At 40.8% G+C, this 12349-nt stretch overlaps 1 protein-coding gene across 3 annotated transcripts in view; it reads left to right on the plus strand.

Moving 5' to 3' along the window:
• LOC132149664 (myosin-9-like) overlaps positions 1–12349 on the plus strand; it is a 44532-nt gene that overhangs the window by 25048 nt on the left and 7135 nt on the right. For all 3 annotated transcript variants that reach the window (XM_059559062.1, XM_059559060.1, XM_059559061.1), the window contains 18 exons: positions 43–216; positions 1226–1399; positions 1485–1599; positions 2957–3144; positions 4716–4837; positions 4996–5065; positions 5147–5307; positions 7365–7473; positions 7567–7698; positions 7888–8232; positions 8312–8435; positions 9519–9690; positions 9771–9983; positions 10951–11095; positions 11185–11391; positions 11499–11603; positions 11690–11842; positions 11921–12169. In XM_059559062.1, the coding sequence (XP_059415045.1) occupies positions 43–216; positions 1226–1399; positions 1485–1599; positions 2957–3144; positions 4716–4837; positions 4996–5065; positions 5147–5307; positions 7365–7473; positions 7567–7698; positions 7888–8232; positions 8312–8435; positions 9519–9690; positions 9771–9983; positions 10951–11095; positions 11185–11391; positions 11499–11603; positions 11690–11842; positions 11921–12169 (2958 nt within the window). The remainder of the gene's footprint in view (positions 1–42; positions 217–1225; positions 1400–1484; positions 1600–2956; positions 3145–4715; positions 4838–4995; positions 5066–5146; positions 5308–7364; positions 7474–7566; positions 7699–7887; positions 8233–8311; positions 8436–9518; positions 9691–9770; positions 9984–10950; positions 11096–11184; positions 11392–11498; positions 11604–11689; positions 11843–11920; positions 12170–12349) is intronic.

Here is a 12349-nt window from a genome sequence, read left to right on the forward strand (position 1 = left end):
CACAATTCCTAGCAGTAACTGTGTCTCTGTTCCTCCCCGCAGCTAAACTCGTTCGAGCAGTTGTGCATTAACTACACTAACGAGAAGCTCCAGCAGCTGTTCAACCACACCATGTTCATCCTGGAGCAGGAAGAGTACCAGCGCGAGGGCATTGAGTGGAGCTTCATCGACTTCGGCCTCGACCTACAGCCCTGCATCGAGCTCATCGAGAAACCTGTTAGTGTCCTCCACCATTCGTGTGACTCCTAGAACGATCATGTGACCTTTAATGGAGCTTTTTTCATGTTTAAGATAGGGTTTGATTTCCATAATGTCTTCATGAAATTCTGCTGTTGTATATAGAAAGAGAGTAGCTGGTTTTACATGGCTACTAGTTGGTCAAAGCTGCTTCAAGTTGGTTTGTAAGGTTAATTAGCTAGACTACCAGCCATTTGGGCCAAGAATGACCTGGTACATCATCCTAGAGAAACTGGTTAGAGCAGGTAGAGAAGGTAAACCAATCTCCACCAATTGCGTAACCCCTAGAATGACCATGTGACCTGTAATAGAACTGTCTTCATGTAAAGATATTAGTCAGAATTGAGAACTTGGAAATCCTTTATTTTAAAAACCCTAAATTCTGTTTGATTTCAATGTCTTATCTTCTTTTGATGTAAATAGATGGTTTTTATGCATGGTTGAAAATGATAATTAGCTGACCATGAAGGTCAAATTTGTCATAAGCTAGTTCTAATTGGTGATAAATGGTTATTGGCTGGACCAAGATGGTCAAAAATAGCCATAAGCTGGTACTAACTGATTGAAAATGGTCGTTAGCTTATCCTAGCTGGACGTAAATAGTCATTAGTTGGTCCAAACTGGTTAAATGGACATTAGCTGGACCAGTATGATCTAAATAGTCATTAGATGGTCTAAACTGGTCCAGAACAGTTGTTAGCTGGTCTAAACCGGTTAAAAATGGTCATTAGCTTTTCTTAACTGGTTATTATGATTATTAGCTGGACAGATATGGTAAAAAATGGTTATTACCTGCTCTAAACTGGTTTAACATGGTCATTAGCTTGTCCAGACTTGTTGAGAATTGCTATTACCTGGTCAAAATGGTCATTAACTGGTCCAAATTGGGTTTGGGTTTGACCAAGATAGTCATTAGTTGACCTTCCTTAGTCCTGATCTTCTGCTGATAGTGAAGACTTTAATTGAAATCTGTGTTGTGTTTTTCCAGGCGAGTCCTCCGGGAATCCTCGCTCTCCTGGACGAGGAGTGCTGGTTCCCCAAAGCCACAGACAAGAGCTTCGTGGAGAAGGTCCTGCAGGAGCAGGGGACGCACCCCAAATTCCACAAACCCAAGAAACTGAAGGACGAGGCAGATTTCTGCATCATCCACTACGCTGGAAAGGTGTTGACATGCTCCTCTGCTGAACCCGTGTGCCATTTCATAACCTTATATGGGACTTTGAAACATCTGTTATTGTGTTTCTCAGGTGGATTATAAGGCAGACGAGTGGCTGATGAAGAACATGGACCCACTGAACGATAACGTGGCCACTTTGCTCAATCAATCCACTGACAAGTTCGTTTCAGAGCTGTGGAAGGATGGTGAGTCAATATATCTCATTGGATCACCTCTTAAATTAATAGGTTGTGGAGGAAGACTGTAAATGATGAAAAAATGTGTAGGACACAAGGGCGTGAAGCTTTTAAACTCAACAAAGGAGAAAGAATGACTAACGTTTACACTCTGGGTGCCTTTTTCATGCCAAAATTGGTGGAAACTTACTGGATTTGTTCTCTTCGGCTGGCGTTTGGTCCTCTGTTACTTCCCCTCTCCATCCATCCATTGACCTATTGTTTCACGTCCTCCTGGACCTCTGTACACACTGTGTCCTATCTGTCAATCTCTCTCAGTGGTCCTGAACTGTCAGAGAGCTTATTTCTATCAGCGTTTTCCTTTCCTTCATTTAGAGCCAGGTGACATCTTTGGTTTTTCTCTCTCTCTCTTTCTCTCTCTCTCTCCTGTGATGTTCTTTTCCTCCTCCTTCTCCATCAGCTGTCCTGCGTGACTGTTTCTCTGAGGTGTTGATATATCTGATATTTCTGCTGTCTCTCCTCTCTGTATAATATAGTGTGCTTCGCCCCCGCTGTTGGTCTGTGGTACTGCAGAAATGGGTATAAACTGCATGGGTTTGGTTCTGTTCTCACCAGTGAAACATGACCTCAGTATGCAGTTACACACACACTCACAGGGTCCAGAATTCACTTGAACTAAATCTGACAATGACAGCTGTAAAAAATTAAATTGTTAATTATATCTGGGAAAATATTAATTTTAATGAACTAGCCAGTCTCATAAAAACATATGTCTCATAAAAACATATAATATAATAATATAACCTTATTTCAGTCGACAACTTTTTTTATAATAGCTTTAGTTAAATCCTGTTGAATTGTTGTCAATTAATAAGATGCATTGTGACACAGTGCATAACATACATCACTGGAGTTATGGCAGTTATTACTTTTAATAAAAAAAAATTAAAAAATGACCAAAATGAATTGTCACTCTTATTTTGTGCTTGTTGAGCCTCATTCATGAAACACGAGCTGAATGAATTGTTTGTGATTGTTCTGAAATCTGTGTCATTCAATTCAGCTTGTGTTTTCATGAATGAGGTGAGTGTTTATTTTGGACCCTTGAACACACACACACACACACACACACACACAAACACACACGTACATGTCACCTGCACTGCATTGATTTGGATCATCATCCCGTGTGCCCCCCCACTCTTCACCAGCATCGTGTGTGTCTGTAGTTTGTCACCAGTTCTGACGTGTGTACGGCCCACTGAACTGTGGGTAGTTTTCACATCATGACCAGACTGCATGCCTGAGATGAATCCCTTACAGCACGGTAACTGTCGGTCTCTCTCTGTGTGTGTCTGTCTCTCAGTGGACCGAATCGTGGGTCTGGATAAGGTGGCCGGCATGTCTGAGCTGCCGGGTGCATTTAAGACCCGTAAGGGAATGTTCCGGACAGTCGGGCAGCTCTATAAGGAGCAGCTGTCCAAACTCATGGCCACGCTCAGAAACACCAACCCCAACTTCGTCCGCTGCATCATTCCCAACCATGAGAAAAAGGTATTTACTGCTCGGCTTAGAATAAATGACGTGTTCCTTAAAACATTTCTATAATAGCATTCACACCAGCAACGATGACTTTATAGTTATAATTAAGAGTAAACTATAAAGATTACTGTGTTAGCGTCCATGCCAAGAACAATAACTGTAAAGATCGCTATAACGATAACAATATTAATGTCCACACCAAGAACGATATCTGGAAAGATCGCTATAACGATAACAATATTAATGTCTACACCAAGAACGATATCTGGAAAGTTCGCTATAACGATAACAATATTAATGTCCACACCAAGTACGATATCTGTAAAGGTCGCTATAACGATAACAATATTAATGTCCACACCAAGTACGTTATCTGTAAAGATCGTTATAACGATAACAATATTAATGTCCGCACCCTGAACGATATCTGTAAAGATCTCTATAACGATAACAATATTAATGTCCGCACCCAGAATGATATCTGTAAAGATCGCTGAAACGATAACAATATTAATGTCCGCACCCAGAACGATATCTGTAAAGATCGCTATAACGATAACAATATTAATGTCCGCACCCTGAACGATATCTGTAAAGATCTCTATAACGATAACAATATTAATGTCCGCACCCAGAATGATATCTGTAAAGATCGCTGAAACGATAACAATATTAATGTCCGCACCCAGAACGATATCTGTAAAGATCGCTGAAACGATAACAATATTAATGTCCGCTTCCAGAACGATATCTGTAAAGATCACTATAACGATAACAATATTAATGTCCACACCAAGTACGATATCTGTAAAGATCGCTATAACGATAACAATATTAATGTCCGCACCCAGAACGATATCTGTAAAGATCGCTGAAACGATAACAATATTAATGTCCGCACCCAGAACGATATCTGTAAAGATCGCTGAAACGATAACAATATTAATGTCCGCACCCAGAACGATATCTGTAAAGATCGCTGAAACGATAACAATATTAATGTCCGTACCCAGAACGATAACTGTAAAGATCACTGAAACGATAACAATATTAATGTCCGTACCCAGAACGATAACTGTAAAGATCACTGAAACGATAACACTAAAACCATAGTTCACTCTTATAATGTTAACTATATTAGTGTTCACACTAACATACAGTAACTGTAAATTCAATTCAGTTCAAAGAACTTTATTCATCCCAGGGGGAAATTGCATACATGTTACAATTGTTCTCAAAATGAAAGAAAGAAATGAAACAAAATGTAAAAAAAAAAAAAAAAACCCCATATATCAATAAATTAAAAATTAAAAAGACATACAAATAATAATATGACTATACAAATAAAAATATTTATATTCACACCAATAACGATAACTAAAATTACTAAAATGTGTGCAATTTAAGCGTACAGAATATGCACAGTTAGAAAAATGAGACTGTGTGTGCATACTTTGCTTGATTAAATTTAGATTCCGCACACTTTATGCATACTTTAGCGTACATGTAAAAGCAGAAGTATACTTTAGGATTAATTTGCTTAATTTGAATTCCTGAATTCATCGTGTCTCTGTCCATCTCAGGCTGGTAAGTTGGAGCCTCAACTGGTTCTGGATCAGCTCCGGTGTAACGGTGTGCTGGAGGGAATCCGTATCTGCAGACAGGGATTCCCCAACCGCATCGTCTTCCAGGAGTTCAGACAGAGGTTCGCTGCTTTCTCTGAACGCAATTAATTCTTCAGAATAAGCTCCTTAATTGTTCCTCTTAAGAATCTTATTCTCTGAGATTTAGTTCTCACTAATTCTAGACCTGATTGTGTGTTTTTAATTGATGTTAACGGTGGTTTGTGTTTTTTTCGCTTAGGTATGAAATCCTCACGCCCAACTCCATTCCCAAAGGCTTTATGGATGGCAAACAGGCTTGCGTGCTGATGGTGAGACCAGTTTAACTGTTAAATAAACTGGTTTAAAGTCATCTGGTGTTACTTCATTAAGTTTCCTAAACTGTGTGTCAGATCAAAGCGCTGGAGCTGGATCCCAACCTGTACCGGATCGGACAGAGCAAAGTGTTTTTCCGTGCTGGAGTTCTGGCTCACCTGGAGGAGGAGCGTGATATGAAGATCACCGACGTCATCATTAACTTCCAGGCCTGGTGTCGTGGATATGTCGCCCGCAAGTGAGCATCATGACATGTATAATAGATTTTAACAATGAGAGACTGACGTCAAACTGCTGATGTCAAAATAACACTAATTTTACACAATATTCACTCAACATGTAAAACACAACTAAATGAGTTATTGCTAGTCTGACACAGTTGATATCAGTTATGTATGTATCAGTATGTGGTTCTCAGCTCATTTCTAGGGGGTTCTAGGTGGTTACTAGGGCGTTTTTTTATGTGGTTCTTAGCCAGTTTATTGGGTTTAGTGGTTACTAGGGGGTTGTTATATTGTTCTTAACCAATTTATTTGGTCTGGAGGTTACTGGGGTGTTCCTATGTGTCTCTTAACCAGTTTCTAGGGTGTTCTTAGCCAGTGTATTTGTGTTTATTGGTCACTAGGGTGTTGCTATATTGTTCTTAGCCCGTTTCTAGGGTGTTGTTAGCTAGTTTATTGGGATTAGTGGTTACTAGGGTGCTGCTATGTGGTTTTTAGCCAGTTTATTGGGATTAGTGGTTACTAGGGCGTTGCTATGTGGGTTTTTAACCAGTTTATTGGGATTAGTGGTTACTAGGGTGTTGCTTTGTGGTTTTTAGCCAGTTTATTGGGATTAGTGGTTACTAGGGCGTTGCTATGTGGGTTTTTAACCAGTTTATTGGGATTAGTGGTTACTAGGGCATTGCTATGTGGGTTTTTAACCAGTTTATTGGGATTAGTGGTAACTAGGGCGTTGCTATGTGGTTCTTAGCCAGTTTATTGGGATAAGTGGTTACTAGGGCTTTGCTATGTGGTTCTTAGCCAGTTTATTGGGATTAGAGGTTACTAGGTCGTTGCTATGTGGTTCTTAGCAAGTTTATTGGGATTAGAGGTTACTAGGGCGTTGCTATGTGGTTCTTAGAAAGTTTATTGGGATTAGTGGTTACTAGGGCGTTGCTATGTGGTTCCTAGCCAGTTTATTGGGATTAGAGGTTACTAGGGCGTTGCTATGTGGTTCTTAGCCAGTTTATTGAGATTAGTGGTTACTAGGGCGTTGCTATGTGGGTTTTTAACCAGTTTATTGGGATTAGTGGTTACTAGGGCGTTGCTATGTGGTTCTTAGCCAGTTTATTGGGATTAGTGGTTACTAGGGCGTTGCTATGTGGGTTTTTAACCAGTTTATTGGGATTAGTGGTTACTAGGGTGTTGCTTTGTGGTTTTTAGCCAGTTTATTGGGATTAGTGGTTACTAGGGCGTTGCTATGTGGGTTTTTAACCAGTTTATTGGGATTAGTGGTTACTAGGGCATTGCTATGTGGGTTTTTAACCAGTTTATTGGGATTAGTGGTAACTAGGGCGTTGCTATGTGGTTCTTAGCCAGTTTATTGGGATAAGTGGTTACTAGGGCTTTGCTATGTGGTTCTTAGCCAGTTTATTGGGATTAGAGGTTACTAGGTCGTTGCTATGTGGTTCTTAGCAAGTTTATTGGGATTAGAGGTTACTAGGGCGTTGCTATGTGGTTCTTAGAAAGTTTATTGGGATTAGTGGTTACTAGGGCATTGCTATGTGGTTCCTAGCCAGTTTATTGGGATTAGTGGTTACTAGGGCGTTGCTATGTGGTTCTTAACCAGTTTATTGGGATTAGAGGTTACTAGGGCGTTGCTATGTGGTTCCTAGCCAGTTTATTGGGATTAGTGGTTACTAGGGCGTTGCTATGTGGTTCTTAACCAGTTTATTGGGATTAGAGGTTACTAGGGCGTTGCTATGTGGTTCTTAACCAGTTTATTGGGATTAGAGGTTACTAGGGTGTGCTATGTGGTTCCTAGCCAGTTTATTGGGATTAATGGTTACTAGGGCGTTGCTATGTGGTTCTTAGCCAGTTTATTGGATTTAGTTGTTGCTAGGGTGATGCTATGTAGTTCTAGCCAGTTTTTAGGGTGTTCAGGTGGTTGTTAGGGTGCTACTATGGAATTTAAGTGATTGCTAGAGGATAGAGTGTATATAAAAAGACTCTAGATGTACACATGCACTGAAGTCCACAGAACCCCATTACCTCTGTCCTGTGGTGTGTAACGGGGTGTGTGTTTGTCGTCCAGGGCATTCGCTAAGAGGCAGCAGCAGCTGACGGCCATGAGGGTGATCCAGAGGAACTGCGCTGCGTATCTGAAGCTCAGGAACTGGCAGTGGTGGAGACTCTTCACTAAGGTTCACAAGCACACACATACATGTTCAGATGAGCTGTTATTCTAGAGGTGTGTTCTGTGCTGAGGCCACGTGTGTTGTGTGTGTGTGTTTCAGGTGAAGCCGCTGCTGCAGGTGAGCCGACAGGAAGAGGAGATGCAGGCCAAAGACGAGGAGCTCAACAAGGTTCGGGAGAAGCAGATGGTGGCCGAACAGCAGCTGAAGGAGATGGAGGTCAAACAGCAGCAGGTAATGTTTCACATTAATTATATATTGTGAAGTATACATACAAAATTAAATATTCATTGTTACTTTATTTTATTGTATTTGTTAATTATTACAGATCATAACATTACCAATTCTGTTTGTTGTGGGGGTTTATCGTGGACACTAAGACACAAGTGGGAATGTTAATGTTGTGATTGTTCCTCTCTTTAGCTGAACATGGAGAAAATGGCTCTTCAGGAGCAGCTGCAGGCGGAGATGGATCTGTGCGCCGAGGCCGATGAGATGAGGAACCGCCTGGTGGCCAAGAAACAGGAGCTGGAGGAGATCCTGCACGACCTGGAGGCCCGCGTGGAGGAGGAGGAGGAGCGAGCCAATCACCTGCAGGTGGAGAAGAAGAAGATGCAGCAGAACATCGCCGACCTGGAGCAGCAGCTGGACGAGGAGGAGGCGGCGCGCCAGAAGCTGCAGCTGGAGAAGGTCACCATGGAGGCCAAACTCAAGAAGACCGAAGAGGACGTGATGGTGCTGGACGACCAGAACAACAAACTCTCCAAGGTCTGTCTGCAGGGGTCATTGTTCTGAGATTCGGTTTAAACGCTGGCTGTTGTTCCTCACTGTTCGTGTGCTGGTGCAGGAGAAGAAGCTCATGGAAGAACGGATCGCTGAGTTCACCACGAATCTGGCCGAGGAGGAGGAGAAGTCCAAGAGCCTGCAGAAACTCAAGAACAAACACGAGACCATGATCACCGACCTGGAGGGTGAGCAAATAAACCTTACGCTTTATCCTGCTGTAGAGCATCAGGTCAATACAGTCTTCAGTAATCATGTATAGCTCATTTACATTTATTCATTTAGCAGATGCTTTTATCCACATGAGAAATACAACAAAGCAGTGCATTCTAAAATATAGGAAAATGTGTCTAAATCATAATGTGTAAGTCATATTATAATATGCTTAATTTATCAAATAGAATTAAGTATAGAAAAATGTACCATTTAGTGTATGTAGTAATTGGCAAATATATCATGTAATAATGTAATATTCATGTCATGTTAATAACAAGAATATGTAAATAATTCATGTTTAATGTACAATTCATGAAATGCAATGTAAAATATGCAAAATTTAGCATTCAAACTACATAACTTTAGTTATATGTAGAATTATATATGAAGTATAATATTAATGAAATATAGCATAATATTTGTTAATGTAAATGATTCATAATGTATTTCACATAAAATATGAAAAATGTATAACTTTTGTAAAATATTGTATATATTATGCAAGTAAATTTACATATGTAAAATATAAAACAATATAAAATATAGAATAATATATAATTCTATAAATATAATGTGTAATTCATGTAAACTATGAAAAATCTAGCATAATGTATACTTAATTTAAAATATGTACATTTTGTAAAGTATACAATTATATATGAATTTACATAAAGTGAAAATAAGTGTAAAATCGAGGGTTATATAGTGTATGCATATTTGTGTGTAGATAGATAGCATAATATGTATAATGTACTGTAAATTTGTAAATATTTATATAGTTAGTGTAAAAATGTCTTTATTATGATTCTAATGCCTGAGATTATAATGAATTTAAAATAATGTTCTAATGCTTTCTTGATTTCTTTAATCACGTAAATGTAGTTTACCTCTGTATGGAGCCCAGAGGGTGTAATGGTTTGCTGTTTGGATGTGTATTAACTCGTACAGATGTGTGTTAATAGTGTGTGTGAACTCAAACAGGCACTGAATAACTCAGTGGCACTGGAAGAACTGGTTGTTGACATCAGTAAATCTTATATTTCTTGACTCATCAGACCGTCTGCGTCGCGAGGAGAAGCAGCGTCAGGAGCTGGAGAAGAACCGCAGGAAGCTGGAGGGCGACTCTACAGAGCTGCACGACCAGATCGCAGAGCTGCAGGCTCAGATCGCCGAACTACGCGCACAGCTCGCTAAAAAAGAGGAGGAGCTTCAGGAGGCGCTCGCTAGGTGAGACGCACAGTGTCCAATCACAGTCGAGCATCACTAATGAGGCGTCAGAGCTCCTGAGTGACTGTGTTTCCCGTCAGGATCGAGGAGGAAGCGGCTCAGAAGAATCTGGCGCAGAAGAAGATCCGTGAGCTGGAGGCTCAGCTGAGCGAGCTTCAGGAGGATCTGGAGCTGGAGCGAGCGGCTCGAGCCAAAGCTGAGAAACACCGGCGAGACCTGGGAGAAGAGCTGGAGGCGCTGAAGACGGAGCTGGAGGACACGCTCGACTCCACCGCCGCGCAGCAGGAGCTCAGGTCTGTGATTACAGGTTCATCTTCACCTCATGTCTGCGTCATTTACAACGGTTTTGAGTTTTCAGCATCTCTCAGGTTTGTAATGTGAAGCTCTCATGAACCTGAAGTGTAAACGTGTCCCTGCAGTCAAAATTAAAAGTTTGAGAGGTTTGACACATGAAGAAGGTGGAAGAAATGAACACATAAATATCAGTATTTTTACTGTTATCATCATTAAATCCAATATCTAGAATTCTTTTCCCTAGATATTCATTTTTATACTTTCTACTGTTGCATTACAATTCTTCATTTTTTATAGAGTTAAAATAATAATGTAAAACATAATTTAAGTACTTATTATATTTTATATTGTATTATTTTTCTATTTTATTAGATATTCATTTAACAGCATGATTGTGTTGTAAATGTTATTTTATAATTATAGATAACATAATAAAACTGCTATTAAAAAATTAAAATAATTTATTTAAATTTTTTATTTTATTAGATATTTATTATTATTTAACAGTGCAATTGCATTACAGTTCATTTTTATGATTAGGGTTAAAATAATAATATAAAAATAATACTATTTTAGTATTATTAGTATTATTTATTATTATTAGATTTGTATTTTGTTCAGTGTTCGTTGTTTATTTAATAGTAGAGTTATTACAATCCTACATCCTTTATTTAATCTTTTAAGAACAATAATTTAATTTCATTTATTTTATTAAATATTCATTTATTTATTTTTTATAAATGTATTATTTATTTTTTCTAATTAAAGTTTAATTTAATTTTAAGTTTGTTATATATTCATCTTTTATTTTGCATTACAATTGTACCACAGTTATTTTTTTTATTATAATTAAGAGTGCTTTTTCTTTGTTGGTTCTTGTAAGGATTTAAATTCCCTCAGAGTTTCAGCAGCAGCAGTATGAGATGTTTATCATGCGAACCCCTCAGCTATATATCTCCTCTGCAGGACGAAGCGTGAGACTGAAGTGGCTCAGCTGAAGAAGACTCTGGAGGAAGAGGCTAAAGTTCATGAGCAGGTGGTGGTAGAAATGAGACAGAAGCACAGTCAGGCCTTCGACGAGCTCAACGAGCAGCTGGAGCAGGTCAAACGGGTACGAGACGCTCTCCTTCACTCACACACACTGAAAACACTCATGCGACGTAATCAGCAGCGTCACTCTGAGTCTCTCCGTCTCTGTAGAACAAGGTCTCGGTGGAGAAGACCAGACAGGCTCTGGAGTCGGAGAGGAACGAGCTGCAGATCGAGCTGAAGACGCTCATGCAGGGCAAAGGAGAGTCGGAGCAGCGCAGGAAGAAAGCCGAGACGCAGCTGCAGGAGCTGCAGGTCAAACACGCCGAGAGCGAACGCCAGCGCATCGAGTTCGCTGAGAAAGTCTCCAAGATGCAGGTGAGAGAACCACACACGCCTAGCAACATCCTACTGATCGCTCGTTAGCCCTAGCTGTGTGATGAAGCGTTAGCATTAGCGCTGACGGCGCTTCTGTCTCTTCTCAGGCGGAGCTGGATAACGTCAACTCTCTGCTGAGCGAAGCTGAAGGAAAGTCCATCAAAGCGGTGAAGGACTGTTCATCCGTCGAGTCGCAGCTGCAGGACGTCCAGGTACGTACAGTGGCCCGTGGGATTATGGGATGTCTGCCGGTCTGAGCGCCTCGCTCTCTCACTGAACGCTGACCGTGTCCTCACAGGAAGTGCTGCAGGAGGAGACGCGGCAGAAGCTAGCGCTGAACACACGTCTGCGTCAGCTGGAGGACGAGCAGAGCGGTCTGAGAGAGCAGCTGGAGGAGGAGGAGGAGGCTAAGAGGAACCTGGAGAAACAGATGAGCAGCATGCAGGCGCAGGTACGCTAACACACGCAGAACACCTGTCCTGTTCACACAGAGACGTGTGATGACAACCGTCTGTCTGCTCTGCTGCAGCTGGCCGAGATGAAGAAGAAGGTGGAGCAGGAGGCCAGTTTCCTGGAGAGCTCCGAGGAGACCAAGAAGCGCGTCCAGCGTGACCTGGAGGCCGTGACGCAGCGTCTGGACGAGAGAAACGCCGCCTTCGACAAGCTGGACAAGACCAAGACACGCCTGCAGCAGGAGCTGGACGACATGCTGGTGGACCAGGACCATCTCAGACAGATCGTCTCCAACCTGGAGAAGAAGCAGAAGAAGTTCGACCAGGTGACAGTGAAGGAGCATGAGTCTGATCATCAGAGCAGAGACAGAAAGTGATTTAAAATAGGACGAAACAGTCATCGAAATAAGCGAAAAAATCAGGATGTTTCATTTGTTTGGATATACATGGAAGCCTCATGAACACATTTATAAATATATTATTATATTTTAAACCCTCTATAGCCA

The sequence above is a fragment of the Carassius carassius genome, chromosome 9 (genome assembly GCF_963082965.1).
Source record: "Carassius carassius chromosome 9, fCarCar2.1, whole genome shotgun sequence".
NCBI classification, from domain to species: domain Eukaryota; kingdom Metazoa; phylum Chordata; class Actinopteri; order Cypriniformes; family Cyprinidae; genus Carassius; species Carassius carassius.